Raw genomic sequence first — 17,710 nt, forward strand, 5'->3', positions numbered from 1 at the left:
ACCTCGAAAGAGCGTAATGTAAACTAGTATAATATGCTTTGTAATGTTGGATCAAATATTAATGGACTCCAATTATGACAGAGCCAGATGAAGTTACTAATGACCATAAACATATGTGGTGGGTTCCTTGTTGTTGTTGTGTTCAGGAGAAATATTAGAGAAACGTATTAGATAAAGTGAAAAAATTAGAGAAAATTAGAGAAATTAGAAAAATTAGAGAAAATATTAGAGAAAGATATCAGGAGAAACTTATTTTTTGTTATTTATATTTTTATTTTTTGTATTATAATTATAATAATTAAATATCCTTAACCCTAACATACATTTGAATTTTATTCTGGAAAAAGCACCAGAAAGCAAGCCGGAAACAGTGAAAGAAATAATCAAAGCTGCATCTCTCATTCTCTGTCTCTCTGTCTCTCTGTCACACACACATGCAAGCACACGCACTCACACCCACACACACACACACACACACACTTTTTTACTTTTCTGCTGAGTCAGCAAACAGTTGAAAGATCAGACATGCAGTCTGCTTAATTATTCCTTCCTTCTTTTCTCTCTGTTTAGGGGGAATAGGCACATGTCCAGGCATGGAGATGACCTTCTATCTCTCTCTCACTCTTAGGCCTCTCCATCCTCGGGGCACACTAAGAGGCTGAATGTCCTGGAATTCCTCCACCTTGCCCCATTTGCAGCACACAAAGGCCTGGAGAAAATGTTTGTGTCAGTTTTTTCCACATCCGTGAAACTGTGGAGTTGAACAAAGTGGGCGTTTTGTTTTAAGTTACAGACATGCTTGCTCTGCTTCCGTTTCTAGCTGGTTAATTATTGTCTGGGCCAAGAGAGCCTGAACACACATTTATTCATTGTAGTCCTAAATATACAGTATGTTTGCCGGTCCTACATGAGCATTCCTCATCTCAAATTGAGCATTTAATCACTGGATGATGTTTTCATTCAGGACATTACTGCTCAGATGGACTTTGTTTTGTTTTTGTCTTTTTCCATGTACACTTTTAGTTCTCTGCTCAAGAAGCTGCACTGACCCTGCTGACTGAAAAACTGTTCTGGTCTTTCCTTTGTCTATAGATCACAATATATCAGTTTATAATGGAATATTTGAAGAATGGAAATGATTTACAGTCAGAGACAATGATGAGCAACCTTTAGATTTTTTTTGTTTTTGTAATCATATTTGATCTCATCCCTGTTGTTTGATATATTTGATATGATTTACAGGTCCAAATGTTACTAGGACAGTAAGGCAGAGAGAAATAGTTTTGCTCTCCTGTGAATTATGATGTTTCATTCCTCTTTCTATTAATGTTCTGTGGTTATAATTTCACAGCAAATGTGATATGTGTATTTTTACTATTATTGCATTTTCTCCAATAGAATGATAGATTAGCCAGTCAGTTGTTGTGAGAAAAAAACATGGGGAATATCTGGGCTTCACCGCCATACATGTCTGTCTGCTGTGGGGTCAGGTAGCGTCCGTCCCATCACACCTGTCCATTGCAGCTTTTGGCATTAGAGCTTCAACAAAACTGAAATGATTGCAACATTCACCCATGCTTTTAGTAAGCATTGTTGCATACTGAAATAAAAACCAACTAATGTTTCTACACTTAACACTTCTTTTGACCTGTCGCTGCCATGTGTTTGGAGTTTGCATGTTATCCCTGTTCCTTGGGGGTTTCCTCCAGGTACTCCAGTTTCCTCCCCAGTCCACAGATGTGTTATAGGCTGATCGGCATGTCTAAATTGCCCATTTTGCAATTGTGCCCTGTCATAGAGCATCCTGCCATCTATCTATCTATCTATCTATCTATCTATCTATATCTATCTATCTATCTATCTATCTATCTATCTATCTATATATAAATATTAAGTACTAGACTGTCAGACGTTCATTGAAGAGTCACAGCTGTACGTAAAAGATAAAAGTGGTAACTTGGAACAGCTTTGTGTTACTGTGTTATCACTCATTTGTAGTCTATATGATTTATGAGATGTTTATATAAGGCACCAAGCTCTGTTTCTTTACAGTTTGTTTACAGGCCAACCAATTCATAGTAAACATCTCTATTCTTGCACACATGGAAAAACTGGGGTTATGGCATCGGTATCTTTTTGACCATCAGTGAATTCAGAAACATGCAGTGCTGTAGCAGTGGGAAAAGGGTTGGGTTTAAATAGAATTCAAGATATATACCAGATATATCCAAACAAATCATCTCCTCTCATTCCCAAACAACCCAGTATGAGCAATGCTGTGATATTTTTATATTCACACACATTATTCGAGTAGATATACAGTTTATTAATTGATTTTCAGTAATTGTCAATTGGTTGGCAGAACTTAAGGCATATGTCTATCACAAATCTATATTCTAAGCCTTAACATTTACAGCCAATACACAGGACTACCATTGTTTATTCTCCACCAAAAGCTCATTGATCTAAATTAAATATGAAGACACATATAGCAACTGATGGCCTTTTTCCTCCATTTTCCATGCCCTTATTCATAAATCACACATAAGTACCAAGCAGCTGACTGAAAGATAAGGATAGGTTTGTTGTAATTTGCCTCAAAGGCTTCATTATCACTGTCATCATTATTTTTCTTTGCAGCCTTTTGAGGTGACATTGTCTGAGGGAGTGTCTGAATCATTTGGGTTCACTAGAAACCTGTTCTAGGAAACAGGGACAAAATGATAACTTTGATTTTTATTCAATTGAAAGTTTCACTATCCATATAAAACCGGCATTGTATCAGAAATGATGATGTGAAGCTTAATTTGTCAGATATTTTAATAATTAAAGTATGTGTGCTATATCGATTATTCAAGCCTGCAACATTATAACACACTTAACCTGAATGCCTGGTGGATGGATGACTATTTTATATTTGCAGAATATGGTTTGACAATTTTTGTCCAACAAATGCCTGAGATATTTTGCAAAAATGTAGGGATTAAGTAATCACTGTACCAGGTGCATCCTAGGACAATTTACTACATCATTTACATCACAGATTTCCAGACAAGTGTCTGATCTAAAATATGAAAAGTGCCTTAGAGACCAATACAACACCACTAAAAAATGGATTAAATCAAAATGATTTCTAAGAAATGAATGTGACCTTCCGCATGAAACACATAACACAAAAACATGGATGGAAAGTAACAAGCTAGATGTACTTTCACTACATGCTTGTACATGGTTCGCAGTAAAATTATGTTTTTTAGATCAATTAAATCATAGTCCTTTTACTTGAGGTTTTTTTGTTAGATAATATTATTTAAAAAAACTTCTTTAACTGTTACATATATTTAACTGTTATTTATATTCAATATCTTTACCAAGTTAAAAAAAAAAAGTAAATGGATCATGTGTTCCAGGGTACAGTTTAAAAGATAATATGTGCAAATTCAAAATCATTGAATTCAAGACCCAATGAAGTAGTTCTTACTGAAGCGGATATAGATCAACATCTCTGGACCAATTTGTCAAGTGTCTTCGGTTTTAAATGCTTCATAGTAAAAATGCAATAATAATCCACAAATTACCCAAGTAGACATCAGTAATTCACAGCTTAACATGCATCCTGCATCCTGTAATGATATGTAGATCCATCTCTGCACTGCTATAGCCTTTATATTTATTCATTGTACATATATACCTATATATATAACATGCTGTACATATGCTACATATTTATCTGCACTTTTTATACATATTACATATTTAATTTGCATAATTGCTACTCTTTGCACTTCTGGTAGATGACAAACTGCATGTCATTGCTGTGAAAAGTTCTATCTATCTATCTATCTATCTATCTATCTATCTATCTATCTATCTATCTATCTATCTATAACCCATTAGCAGAGTTTGATGAGATAAGCAGATCTGTGAATGTTATACAGAGTGAAAACTACCTATTGTGTTGACTATATCTGTTGCTACAACCTATAAGCAATGCTCAGGGGTTAATGTGTATGGGGTATTTCTGCTAGATAGCTAACTAGCTGGAGACATGTTTTAATTAACATCAGCTAGCTAATTAATCCAGCTATTTAATTAGCAAGCTAGTAAACATTACCTTCCTCTTCATGTTGTTTATAATTAAGGTGGTATTAATCATTTGCTTAGTTACAATTTAAAAAAATAAAAAATAAAAATAAAGAACTTTGTAAATACAAGTAGCTATTTACTCTAACAAGAATTATCACTATAGTAACAACTCAAGTCGTTGTGTTTTGTACTCATTTCTTTCACCTCTGGTAATGATGATGCCTAAAGTGTAAAATTATACAAATAACAAATTTTACATGCAGTTCTGTAAAAAAAAAAAAACGAAGCAAATGACAGAAAGAAACCTTGGCTGCTTTCTCAAATCCAAATGAAATCCACTCAACACATGTTTATTATACAGTAGCAGTGCTGTTGCATTCCAGAGAGGTTTTCTACAGGCTGTGTTTCAGAGAGAGAGAGAGAGAGAGAGAGAGAGAGAGAGAGAGAGAGAGAGAGAGAGAAAGAGAGAGAGAGGTATAAATTCCCACACATTGGTGTGAATGTAAAAAAGAAAGATAAAAGGAAAAAACTACCTCCTCCCAGAGATGTGCTGTGAAAGAGTGGACCCTTCTAAAACAAAAATACATTCCTGAGGAATTCACAGGTCCTTATGGCTCAATCTGCATGGATAAGAGCTTGAGAGGGCAGAGGATTGGGAATGGGATTTCTTACACTCCTTCATCGATTTAAGAGTGAGTTTAGGTTTGGGATGTGAAATGAAAAAAGAAACCAAACAGCGCCGCTCTGTGGTCATAGCAGAGAATCACAGTTTAAATAAAGATCAACAATGAATTTCTGAGGCTTCATTTAAAAAATATATAATAATATGCATAAATATTAAACATCTTTTTACTTATTCATTAATATAAAGTTTATTAGTAAACGATTAACAACGATTTAATGTTTACAACTATCATTTTAAATAACTGTTAATAGAAGATTCATTCACTCAAATTCAAATTGTTAAAAGTGTTAAATAAATAAAGAATCAAAAGAATATTATTATTATTATTATTACTATTATTATTAATATTATTATTATTATTATTATTATTATTATTATTATTATTATTATTATTATAGTCATTTTCATAGTCATAGTCAATTTCCCCTCATCGTGCTGAGTGTTTTGATTTATGACATGTCCATGTTGTTGTGCTAACCTTTTGATTTCGCGTATTTTGGGGGCGGGGCTACACTTGACGTCACGTGAATACCCGGTGGAGTGCCAATACTTTTGGACAAAAGTTGCTACTGAAATAAAACTTTGTCCGGAGTAAGGTCCTAACGGAGCTTGTCCAGTTTGGTGTAAATCGCTCAATAAACTTGCCGAGTTATAAACCTCCAGAATTTATAATGGAAGTCTATGGGGGGAAAAAGCCAATTTGAGCTTCCGTACCGGGAATTCGGAATTCCGATCGCTTATAAAATTTTGTCCGGCACAATAACAAGAATGTTGCTTTGCAAGCACTATTAATAATAATAATAATAATAATAATAATAATAATAATAATAATAATAATAATAATAATAATAATAAGAAGAAGAAGAAGAAGAAGAAGAAGAAGAAGAAGAACTTTTTAGACTACCAGTCTTAGTTAAACAGAAGCTGAGCAGCACCACTTTGTGGTTATAAAGGAGAAACACACTACTGGGAACTCTGGGAGTTCATGGTGCAGGAAAGCCCCTGGAAGCCAGTGCTCTTTTCCATTAGCTCATGTCCACCTGTTTGACTCCTCTCTATCAACACAGCTCAAATTGTTCATACATTATTTCTTTTAACATTTTATTCTTTCACTAGAAACTTCCCCAGGCACATGGCATGATGGCTCCTGCAATGATATGATGTTTAAAAAAAACTATGTAAATCATATGCTATGGACTTCATCTTCACTAGATCACAACCCAGATGAACACAATGGATCCAATACCTTACTAAGTCACTGTTGCTAATGGTGTTAGACACTGGTGTTTTCTTCTTTAATTTGTCACTCATCTGTACATGTTTTTGTCTCAAAGGCATTTTAAAGACAGCTTAATATTGCTTCGAAGACAAATATAAATGCTGTGAATGCTGATGTACAAATTTACATTTTTTTTCTTTTACTCCTGTTTTCCCAAACAAGTCTTTTTCATTGGAAATTAGTTGCATAATAAATATATATACGACTAATGGTGTTGATTGTTTATTGATTTATTGTTGATTGACTTAACTTACCCAAAATTCTCACTAATCAGAACGATGACCAGGAAATCTCTCTCAAGAGAATCACACGCAGATCCAAAGATCCATATAATCTATTTCTTATCTTTGAAATAAAATGGAATAGCGTAAATCATATTATAATAGAGTATGTGTTAAATGTCACAAGCTACATGTGTAGTACATTGCTGTATTTACCAATTAAAGAGATAATTATACCTCTTTCTATAATTTGTAAATATCTTTTACTCATTAATAGAGCTTAAATAGCTAGAGATTCATATACATAAAAGTAAATAATGCAGCATATTTATTAATTGCACCATATTCATAAGTGAACAGTGAAATCCTTCTGTCTTCAAAGAGGTCATGTAAAGTACAGTGTATATTTAGAGTAGCTTTGGCATTGAACAGGCATGGAGGGAATTCAGAACCGTTACACTTGCTAAGTCTTACACTTTGTCATCGTGGCTTCTCCAGCTTCATGGTTGCACTCTGTTTGTGATAGATTTCAGTTACTGGTAGGCTTGATGATAGCCAGGCTTTTAGGTCATGTTATAAAAAATGACATCATTGCTTAGGATTATTCAGGTTATCCTCTGTGAAGCCCATCAGTAAAGCTTATTTCATATTAAAACGTAGCACTTGATACGTATGCGCTATTTAGTACAAGAGTGTGATGTTTTGAATATGGACACAGATTTGCAGCTAGTGCTTCCTTTGGTTTTCCCAGATGTGACATCATAGTGTTACATTTATCTGGATGCCCTTTTGTAAATCCCATTTAATACTTCTGCTTTGTCATGAACACTATGCTCCTAATTGGATTCTGACATTTATTTATATAAAATACTCTTTCTGGAGCCTTATTGGTTTATATCAGCTGGTCAGCTCCCAGTGGACCTCTTTGTACATGCTCAGTTTAAGATGGACTCTATGTTTAACTGGCTCATATTTCGTCCCTCCTACTGTTTATTCATAAATGTAAACAGAGTCCAAGTTGCCTGGGTGACTCGGCAGTCTGGGAGAAAGAAACCAGATGTCCCATGTCTCCCTCTTATTTTCTGACTTCTCCTGGCTCTTACTCACTTCTTGGATATTGCTCTGAGGCTGTGGGGGAACGAAACCTAATGACTGTGGTGAGTACCGTGCATGTTAACTTTCTTTGTACAAAATACATTCTAATGAATCTAAGACACTGTAAAATATAAAAGAAAATTATGTAGATACATTTGTGCAAGATCTTGATGTTTGGCTTTTCTTGGTCATTTTAAGGATCTGAATGAAAGTTTGTCTAATTTCAACCTAACCAATTTATTTCAACAAATATTATTATTAGAGGTCTGTTTGATATGTTGTTGATGCATCAGGTGAGAAAGAGACAATGGAAGATTTAATTATACATTTCAAATGTTCTTCATATTGAAGAATGCGAGTTCGTAGTGGGTTTTGTACCAGTGTGCCAGTGGAATGTGCCATGCCTGTGCCCATGACTGCCAGCTGCTCTCTCTGAGCTTGCCGTTGTACCTACTGACCCCCTTTACCAGCGACATGTTCTGTCAGACCATATAGGGTATCAAAGACAGTAATATCACATTTTTTCCCAAGGGTACACATGGAAAAAGTGCACAAATTTGCTCTAGAGCTGGAATTGAGGTACAAACTGCAGCTTGGCAGCTTGGCCCATAGTGATGAAAACTTCAGTATCCATCATCTCTTCTTTATCTCTCCCCAAAAATGGATGTATATTCTGATAATGGACCACACAATACTAGCTTTGTTCAGTACTGTATTTTTGTCTGTAGGCTAATCATCTATCAGCTGTTCATTAGGCTTGTGCAGCTGCTACTTAATGTGTCACATGCCTCTCAGATCTTAAATTCCACTCAGCCTTACCTCCATGTCCATTTATTACACAGTGCTATCCAAAACTCACAAAGCATCCAAACATTATGGTTGTTCAACAAGATCTCTCTCATCACCCACAACCAAACAAGGAGGGTTGCCAAGAGTCAAAAATCAAGTTTTCTCATAAGTTTAACATGCCTCAAAGTTTCCTTGGAGAATGAATAGTGCTCTAAAGGGATTTTATTTGGGAAACCCTCTCTAGGTTTATACAAAAAAGTTCTTAGATGTACTGATTAAAAATGCTTTAGGTTTAGGATTTATAATGTAAATAAATTTGACCTGCAAATGACAGAATTATAACCTAGCCAGTAATTCAGAGCAAAATATATTTATTCACAGGTAATAAACTGAAAATGGCTGAACAAGACATTGGCTTGAAGGAACACAGTGGGTTTCTGTCTGAGCCCAAGGAAAAACATGATCCATTATTTATTGAGGAAGATGAAGATGACTACTTTGAAGATTGCTTGGAGGAGATCCAAGCTGCACTTGCTCTTCCTGGTGATTCCATGCCCTATTCACAAAAATGTCAGGAAACCTTGCAAGTTGAATTTAATGTACTTATGAGACAGATGCTGGCACAGCTAGATGCATTTGAAGGCACTCATGAGACCAAATCTACTCTTCCATCTTTATTCTCAGAAAGAGAGAACATTTTAGTAACCAGTTGTTTAAAGGATAGTGCCGAGTATGAAGACTGTATTTCAGACACAGCAGGATCTATGGCAGTAGCTGAGCCTGAAGGCAGCACTGTTGTACCAGAGCTGTCTGCAACCATGGAGCTAAAGCAGCTGGGGACAACATTCGAGAGCTGTATTGAGGAGGTGAGCCGACTAGAGTGCATGAAAAAAGAGCTGGTGCAGGAGCTTCTCGAGCTGGAGAAACCCATGCAGGAGGAGGCCCATGCTTTGAGAAGTGAGCTGGAGGAGGCCCATAAGCTCCTGTCTAAGGCCATGCTGCAGAGACAGAATCTGCTGAATGAGATGCGACTCTTCAAACGACGCTTGTTTGCTGCTGCCAGGGACTGTGCACAGAGCCAGATGACTTTGGTCATACATCAGAAAGAAGTGGAGCAGCTGAAGGAAGAACAGGTACAGTGATGTGTAATTGGTGTCTGTCTGTCTCTCTATCTGCAAGTGTAAACATTCATATTAGGAATATGGGACAAAAATAGGACAACTAACTAACTAACTAACTAACTAACTCACTCACTCACTCACTCACTCACTCACTCACTCACTCACTCACTCACTCACTCACTCACTCTATCTATCTATCTATCTATCTATCTATCTATCTATCTATCTATCTATCTATCTATCTATCTATCTATCACTTTGTTAGGAACACTATACTAAACTTGGGTAGGGTTTCATGCTGTGAATCTCATAACAAAGCCAAGCTACCATATCCCAAAGGTACTCTATTCAATCCAGTGACTGGGAAGACCACTGAAGAACAGTGAATTGTTTATGAACACTTGTGATGTTTATAAAACCAGTTTGAGATGACTTTTGCTTTGTGAAATGGTGCATTATCATTCTGGAAGTAGCCATTAGTGGATGGGCAAATTATGGCCATGAAGTGATGCAAATGGTCCCCAAACCATTACACCACCTCCACTAGCCTTTACTGTTCACACAAAGCAGGTTGCGTCCAAAGGCCTCATGTTGTTTGTGCCAAATTGCGACCCTATCATCTGTGTGCTTCAGCAGAAACTGAGATTCATCAGATCAGGCTTTATTTCAAACTGTCCAGTATTCATAAGCCTGTGCCCGATACCACCTGATGTGGACTTCTGCAGTTGTAGTCCATCCACCTCAAGGTTTGAGGAGATGCTTTTCTGCTCAACACAATTGTACAGAGTAGTTTTTGTGGCTCTATACTGTTTCTTTCAGTTCAAACCAATCAAAACATTCTTCATTGACCTCTCTAATCATCAGAGAAACAATTTCCGTCCACAGAACTGCAGTACACTAAATGTTTTTTTCTTCATTGCTCCAATCTGAGTAAACTTTCTAATGCTGCATTGTCCTCTTCAATCAGGAGGAGATGAAGGCCTTTGTTGAGACGTTGATTGAAGTCATTGATCAGCTTCATTCTGAACACCAAAGCCAAGTGCAGACCCTACAAAATCAGATAAATAACATGGCCCAGGAATCCAGCAAGGACAAGACCCACTCGTACCTGTCTCAAGGCCGACGTGCATCCCTCGACCTACAGCAGTACTTGCAGGGCGGAATCAAAGCACTGGAGGAGTTTTACGAGCCCAAGCTGGTAGCCTTACTAAAGAGACGGCAAAGTAGCGCTGATGCTTTAATAAAGTACAGGGAGCAGTGCCAAGAGCTGAAAACCCAGTTGGGACCCCTGAAAGAGGAAGAACAGAGGCTGGGACTAGAGAGGAATCGCCTGGAGGAGCGCATTTATCTCATGGAGAAGCAGAGAAAGGAGAATGTGGAACAATACCGTGTATGTAAAGTCTGTACACATCATTTTGAATGTCTAATTATCGATGTTGTGACGCATATTATTGCATATAACTGATCCTGAACGATAGTTGCCAGATATAATGTAATAAAGCCATTTCTTTTTTTCACAGGAAACAATAGACCGCCTAGAGGAGAGCAACCGAGAACTAAAAACTGAACTTCAGATACAGATTAATAAAATAAAAGACATGGAGGAACTTAAGAGAAGTCTGGCCAAGCAGCTATATTTCTATAGGCAAGTGTTATTGTCCATGAAAATGAATATATTTACAAAATAATAAGACAAATTACCAGATAAATGTTGTATTTTTAATTATACAGGGAAAGCTTAGAGGGACAACCTCCACAGGACATCCTACTGATGGAAGAAAAAACCTGATTGACAAAGACAAATGTGGCCTAACGTTGCAGTTTGGTAGTGACAGAAGTTCTTCTTGGTGTTTCTGCAGGGATTGTCTGATTGCTTAATTCTTAAATGTAAATAATCTCATTGCACTGCCACAATTTTAATAGCATAAACATGCATGTGGTTGCCCTTTATAAATTTTCCAAAGCTGGCAGATGTTAACATGTAATGTACCAGCACCACTCAGCCTCTCTGCAATGTCACAACAGCAAGGAACGTGCGATGGAGACTGCGCAGATTTTAATCTTTAATCTGCCTACTTAAACAGCTCAGAGCTTTCTAGACTTATTTGCAGTGTTGATAGGGATGTGAGTCAGAGTGGAGGAAATAAAGCTTTATACACAAGAGTCTAAGTGCCAGTGACTTGTCTTTAAAGGCACCAAACAAGACGAGACACGAGAGAAGATGGACATATTAGGGCATAATGGAAGAACGATGAGAACATGCTGTCTGAATGACGCTGAACAGGTTTAGATAAGCCTCAATAATAAGAGTTGAAGCGCTTTATTTTGAATCAGTGTGAACATACTTAAATAAATCAAAATGCTTGAGCCAAAGGGTATAATCATTATTATGGCTGAATCATTTCAATGAAAAACAGTTTATTCTCAATGTTCTGTACAACAGTGTGGACATAAAGAAAGAGACTGAAAAACACAAAATGATTTAGAATATTAAAGACAATAACGTGACAGACCATTGTTGAGGAAAAGTACAAAATGAAGAGTACACAAGCCACCATGTGGACCCTTGATAACATTTGCTTGAATGACTCGAATTTCAGCCATGTAAAAATAAATCTAAAATAAGTAACCTACTGACATCCACCACAATTTGACTATGGTAAATAGGTATGTGGGCATAAGCATCATTTGAGTTCAATTTTACATCCTTTTAGCCAAGACAAGCCCTTAGAATGTAAAGGCTACGGGATAAACATTAGAAGTAAAAGACAGGATGGGAGCTTAATAAGCCGTATTGAAAATTAAGAGCAACCAATTTCTCTTAGAAAAATACACTTTTCATATTAAAGAGAAAATTAATTCATTTCTTCTCTTTCTCTCAAGAAACTTCATTTTGAGTATTATGAGAGTGGCTGAAGATGCAACCAATGCAGTTCACCACTTCAGAAAACTGGAAAGAGCATGGTCATGTGAGACAGTGAGGTGTGGTGGATGCTCAAAGTTCTACAATGTTTTTTTATCCCTGGACCTCTGTGTCTGCTGCTCCTTCAGGGTCCTCATCATTGTAGATGTTCTCTGCCTGCAGAATAACAGTGAAAAATGGGATCAGGGATTGTACCCGTTTTTATAGACATGATAAAATCTGTATCTTATGCAGCACATTACTAAGCACCGTCCATTCAAATGAACATCTCTTACATAAACAGATGACCTAAATACCACACACTGATTATTCATCAGCCTGACTGGTTTATCTTAACCATTGCTTCAGTGCATTTTGGTTTAGTTGTAAATCTTAACAGAACCATTTTACTCTAGCTTTCAGAACAGCTTAATGTGCGGAACATATTGACTTACCATCTGCCAGACTTGCATGATGTTGTCCTCAGACACAGAGCAGATCACCCAGGGCTCATTGGGGTTCCAGGAGAAGTCTGAGATCTTTGCTGTGTGCCCACCATGGATGAACTGACAGAAGAAAAACATAATTATTTAATCGATATATAAAAGACACATGCAAATACATATACAGATCTGTACATGGCTGTATAACTAATCAATGACAATATAATGCTTCTCACCAGTAATTCAGGAGGTCCGTCTTCTGCATCTTCTGGTGACTGCTCCTCACCAATTTTACTACCCACAAAAATAAAATAAATAAAGGTTCAGTATCAGAATGTAATGATTATAGCAAAATTATTTTTGTTCTTTGAGAACTCAGGAATAGAGTAAAAAGTAAATGGTCACCTGAGATCCCAAACATTGAGACGTCTGTCTGTTCCACTAGAGGCCAGGATGGTCTCATTATGAGGTGACCACTGAACCTGTAAGCAACATTAAAAGATCAGGAAAATTTGCATTCAAGATTAATCAAGTCACCTTAATGACAAGTCATTTTTATAGCTATTCCCATACCTGGAATATTTCATCTTTGTGTGACTCAAAGGAATGCAGCTTCAACTTAAGGTTCCTGAGATCCCACAAGGCAACAGTCTATTAAAAAAAAGTTTATAGTGAGATAAAAAAAAAAAAAAAAACATTCTAGATAAGAATAAAGAAGGAAAGAAATTATAAAATATTCTTTACGAGAGACAAGATTAAGGCTCTTCAACTATTGCTCCTACCTTGTCAGCAGATCCAGTAGCCAGGATGAACTCACTGTAAGGATTGAATGAGAGGCAATTGACCTCTGCAGTGTGTGCATCTACTGCATGACTGGGCTTGGATGTGTTGTTAGAGCGTGTATCCCAACTGAAACAGAAAACGTAAATAGCTTTTAATTACCAAACACTAACAAACATCTTTTGTAAAAGTTCTAGTTCTTCCAGAAGCGTATATAGCTGTGTTGACTACACCTACTAAGAGTTTTAATGAAAAGCATTTACACTTGCAGTCAGATGTGCAACTGTTAATTAAATGCGATTTCTACACCACATACGATATGCACATTGACTTGTAACAGAATGTCCTTTTTTCCCCTGGTTTCCAGTTATTCCAGATAAATACCAGATTGCTTTGTACCTCTGGCTTTGCATAGCACTTTTAATTTACATTAATGCGGGCACAAGATCATGCTGAACATATTTTAGCAATATGAAAGACCACATTCTTAAAAATCTGTTTTTAAATGGTTTTGATTTTCAATGCGACTGCGAGAGGGATGCATATACGGGTGGTATAACAGTTGGCTAAAATAGCTTTCAGAGTGATCAGTGGCAAGGCAATTAAATCTCTCATTTGTGAGCACTTGCATTTATCTTTGAATAATTCTACCCAGATATTTTTAGAGGCTTTAAAGGCCCAGGTGCCTTTATGCTTAAATAATCTAAACTAACTTACATCATCAGTTTCTGGTCATCTGCTACTGATCCAAAGAGAGATTCATGCAGAAGGTGCCAGGACACATCCTCCACCACAGCAGTGTGACCAGTGAAAATGGTCTTAGCATCAACTATTTTCCCTTCCTTGGGTACTGTGCTGATGTCCCACAGACAGATCGTCTGACAACATAAGAGAGAACATCATAAGGCCATTGCTGTGTGTACAGATTTTACAATGCATTGATCTGACAGACAGTATATTTAGCAGTGATAATGTGAAAACAGGAATGTTGCATCTTACATGATCATCAGAGGCACTGAGGAGGCAGCCACTTAAGTTGGGGTTCCAAGACAGACCATAGCCCTCTTTCTGATGTCCTCTCAATCGCAGGTCAGGAGTGCATTCTCCAGAGGGGTCTACAGGGAATGGGCAATGACAGACAAAGCTTCAGCACCCAAGATTTCAGGCTACATATGGAATAACAGTTCAAGAACAAACTGTACATAAGCAGTTCCTCCACTGCACAGACGAATCTCCCCTCTGTAGGCATGCACATACAGACTGAATACTAGCAAAGTGTCCCAAGCAACACGTCTAACTAGTAACTGACACCAGTGGTGGGACTAGTGACTTACTATTTAGGTGTAGATTAAATAAATGCAGTATGGTGTAGTGTTTAATTTGTTGTCCAGTCTATGGAGAGAGAGAAAAAAAAGGTTTGGCCAAGCAATGACCTTGAATCACTCACCCAGCTGACCTTAATAAGCAAATATATAGAGAAACTCTTCCACACCATCCTGTCCCTTTTATATCATAATAGCAAACATCTCTTATGTTTTCTTTTTTATATATCAGTTGCTTGTTCCCATTTGCACCTGTGACTGAACAACTTTCACACCAAAAAAATAAAAAAAAAATGGAGCAAAAAATTTCCCTTCAATTCTGAACAGGAACAAGGGTACGGATACAATTTCGGGGTTTACAGGGTGATTCAGATCAATACCCACTTAAAAAAATATTCATAAGTTGCTATAGCAATATGGGAAACTCCTGAAAAGCACCCACTTTTGCTTTCATCATTAAAGTAGTTGGAACGAAAGGCAAACAGATTACTGTTCTTCTTTGCCTATTAGAGACCTCATATTTAAACACACTATCCTCCCCTGATAATGTCTCACCTTTTAATAATTTGTATAACACCAAGAAACTTTTTCAAAAAGCTACAAAATAATAAAAAAATGATTTGCATTTTAACAGACTTTGACATCAGTGAAAGATGTTCTTACCTGGTTTGGATGGGTGTTTGGTGTAATCAAAGACCAGCACATCACTGGTTGGAGTCTTGGTGGCAATGATGCAGGGGTTTTGAGGCATGTAGCGGGCACGGTTCACTTCTCCTTCATGGTTAATCTTGATCTCAATCTCAATCTTGCCACTCACTGATCCAAAGCCACCAAACTCTGAAATCAAACAAGACAGTCTTTATAAAACAACATGAAGGTATGCTATACACATGCCCATGCTTATCAAATACCTAGTAGCTTATCACCAAATTACATAAACACTCTTACCTCCTTTTTCACTGTCGTAATGTGAGGCATCAAACTGGGTATCATCATTTGGCAGCTGAACACTGGCAATGACCAGGTGGTTTTGCTCATCAGAGGTGTGGGTGCCGAGAACCAGCCGATGGACACTGTAGTCTTTCCCCTCAGGCCTGCAGGGTACAGCACACAATATTTATTAATTCTAAAGCAGATGCAACAAAGACCAAATTCGTAAAAAAAAAATTCTGTTCAGAAAAAGGATGACGTTTCCCCTGAATTCCTCAGTTTGTTTGTAATTCATCTTAAGCACAGGTTTTGTCCATTCTATTATACATGCATAAAACACTTTACATAAGAAAACTGCACAGTAAACATTTAAAGGACCAGTACTTGAAAACTGATGTGATGGACTACCTGGTGACCCTGTACTTCAGATGGGAATGTGATAGACAACTCAGTGACCCTGTGCTTCAGATGGGAAAGTGATGGACTACTTGGTGACCCTGTGTTTCAGATGGGAACATGATAGACAACTCGGTGACCCTGTGCTCCAGATGGGAAAGTGATGGACAACTCGGTGACCCTGTGCTTCAGATGGGAAAGTGATGGACAACTCGGTGACCCTGTGTTTCAGATGGGAATGTGATGGACAACTCCGTGACCCTGTGCTTCAGATGGGAATGTGATGGACTACCTGGTGACATCAGGGAGCCACTGCGCGGTGAGACTCGGCCACTCGAGTGCGTGGGTCATCACCAGGTCGTAGAGGAACGGCGTGTTTTTCTTCCATATCTTGTACTCCTCATTGATCACCCGCTCCTCAACCGCATCATCAAAAGCAGCTGCAACACACCAAATGGAAAAATCAGCCACTTATTGAGTGACATGTGAACGACCAAACTTGCACCTCATACACTAAACAATCTACATCTATATACCTTAGAGAATTACAAGCCATTCTTATAAGCCATAACTGTACTAAGACTAGCATGCTAATTCATTCAAAAGCTAACTTCACCAACCAGCCCGAGCTGTCAACTATTTACAGCAGTGTAACTTTCATTTCTGGCCTAATTCAGAGTCTAACACAAGACAGAACACGTCTGCAAATGAAATAGTTTATAAAAAGTTAAAACGCACAGCAGCTTTGTTTATAACGACGTTAGCTAGTAATATGGCGGGACGCGCGAGGCCTGTGTTGATACGCAAATGCTAACAATTAGCAACATTAGCTTTGGTGTTGAAGTAGCTAATAAAGCCGGAATTTTAGTCTCGTTAAACAGCGCTTACCTTCTTTATCTGCCATGCCGAATCAGTGAGTAATAATTATACACCTACAGATAACCGATCACCACCAACGGAGCTTCCACATTGACGAGTGCAAGATGCTCTTTGTCTCTGGCTGCTGTACACGTTCGCGCCAACTACAGCCGGAACCACCGAAACGTCCACCAATCAGAGAGCAGCAGCAGGAACCGCAAAAAATGTCCACCAATCAGAGAGCAGCAGCGATATCGAATACACTGCACCCGGGACAGAAGAGACTCCACCAATCAGAGAGCAGCAGCCGTCATAGCACGCTCTCCACCATTCAGGAAGCAGTATCCAGTACAGCACGCCTTCCACCAATCAGAGAGCAGTATCCGACACGTAACACATAAATTCCCCATTGTTTGATATTTTTTTTGGAAATTTTATAATATTCTGAGTATATTATAATTGATTATGTAACTGACAAGGAACATTTGCTAAAGGGTTATTTTTAGGTACAGATATTTGTTATAACAATGTAATCATTACTCATAAAGTGTGAATGTATTATTATTATTATTATTATTATTATTATTATTATTAATACATTTTTTATGTATTTATTTTTTTTTATTATTATTACTCTTTTAAACAAAAAATCCTAAGCGAAGGCTATACTGGAAGCCTCATCACCTACGCAGTGCAACAACATATTATATATAAAAATATAGTGCTTGATTTATGCCACTAAAGCATTTTGGTTTTAAAAAGGTTACTTTATTGGGTGAAAACAATTACAATAAATACTTCAG

General features: G+C 37.4%; 3 protein-coding genes across 3 annotated transcripts in view; 1 reads left to right on the plus strand and 2 right to left on the minus strand.

Annotated features, from left to right (window-relative positions):
* kiaa1522 (KIAA1522 ortholog) overlaps nt 1-4,775 on the minus strand; it is a 41,109-nt gene extending 36,334 nt beyond the window's left edge. The window contains exon 1 of the mRNA XM_047808069.1: nt 4,620-4,775. The gene's annotated coding sequence lies outside the window, so the exon portion shown is untranslated. The remainder of the gene's footprint in view (nt 1-4,619) is intronic.
* Nucleotides 4,776-7,297: 2,522 nt separating this feature from the next.
* Nucleotides 7,298-11,439, plus strand: sync (syncoilin, intermediate filament protein). The gene is made up of 5 exons (XM_027175942.2): nt 7,298-7,428; nt 8,537-9,288; nt 10,244-10,666; nt 10,797-10,921; nt 11,008-11,439. The coding sequence occupies exons 2-5, from the start codon at nt 8,551-8,553 to the stop codon at nt 11,063-11,065; spliced, it is 1,344 nt and encodes a 447-aa protein (XP_027031743.2). The 5' UTR covers nt 7,298-7,428; nt 8,537-8,550; the 3' UTR covers nt 11,066-11,439.
* A 141-nt stretch (nt 11,440-11,580) lies between these two features.
* On the minus strand, nt 11,581-17,096 carry rbbp4 (retinoblastoma binding protein 4). Its single transcript, XM_027175941.2, has 12 exons — nt 16,938-17,096; nt 16,342-16,489; nt 15,672-15,817; nt 15,387-15,560; nt 14,401-14,516; nt 14,119-14,279; nt 13,404-13,530; nt 13,195-13,272; nt 13,027-13,103; nt 12,858-12,915; nt 12,634-12,744; nt 11,581-12,355 (listed from the first exon to the last, which is right to left on the minus strand). Exons 1-12 carry the CDS (start codon nt 16,951-16,953, stop codon nt 12,293-12,295), a joined length of 1,275 nt encoding a protein of 424 aa, XP_027031742.1. The 5' UTR covers nt 16,954-17,096; the 3' UTR covers nt 11,581-12,292.
* Nucleotides 17,097-17,710: the final 614 nt, after the last annotated feature.

The sequence above is a fragment of the Tachysurus fulvidraco genome, chromosome 24 (genome assembly GCF_022655615.1).
Source record: "Tachysurus fulvidraco isolate hzauxx_2018 chromosome 24, HZAU_PFXX_2.0, whole genome shotgun sequence".
Lineage (NCBI taxonomy): Eukaryota > Metazoa > Chordata > Actinopteri > Siluriformes > Bagridae > Tachysurus > Tachysurus fulvidraco.

What these genes read in the sequence shown, in the direction of transcription:
- rbbp4 (XM_027175941.2), bottom strand. An exon ending in TGGCTCCCTGATGTCACCAG is followed by an intron (nt 15,818 to 16,341) that starts GTAGTCCATCAC and finishes TGTACCCTGCAG; the next exon opens with GCCTGAGGGGAAAGACTACA. An exon ending in ACAAAGATGAAATATTCCAG is followed by an intron (nt 13,104 to 13,194) that starts GTATGGGAATAG and finishes TGTTGCTTACAG; the next exon opens with GTTCAGTGGTCACCTCATAA.
- sync (XM_027175942.2), top strand. Translation starts at nt 8,551, where the DNA reads ATGGCTGAACAAGACATTGGCTTGAAGGAACACAGTGGGTTTCTGTCT. An exon ending in AGCAGCTGAAGGAAGAACAG is followed by an intron (nt 9,289 to 10,243) that starts GTACAGTGATGT and finishes CTCTTCAATCAG; the next exon opens with GAGGAGATGAAGGCCTTTGT. An exon ending in AAGCAGCTATATTTCTATAG is followed by an intron (nt 10,922 to 11,007) that starts GCAAGTGTTATT and finishes TTAATTATACAG; the next exon opens with GGAAAGCTTAGAGGGACAAC.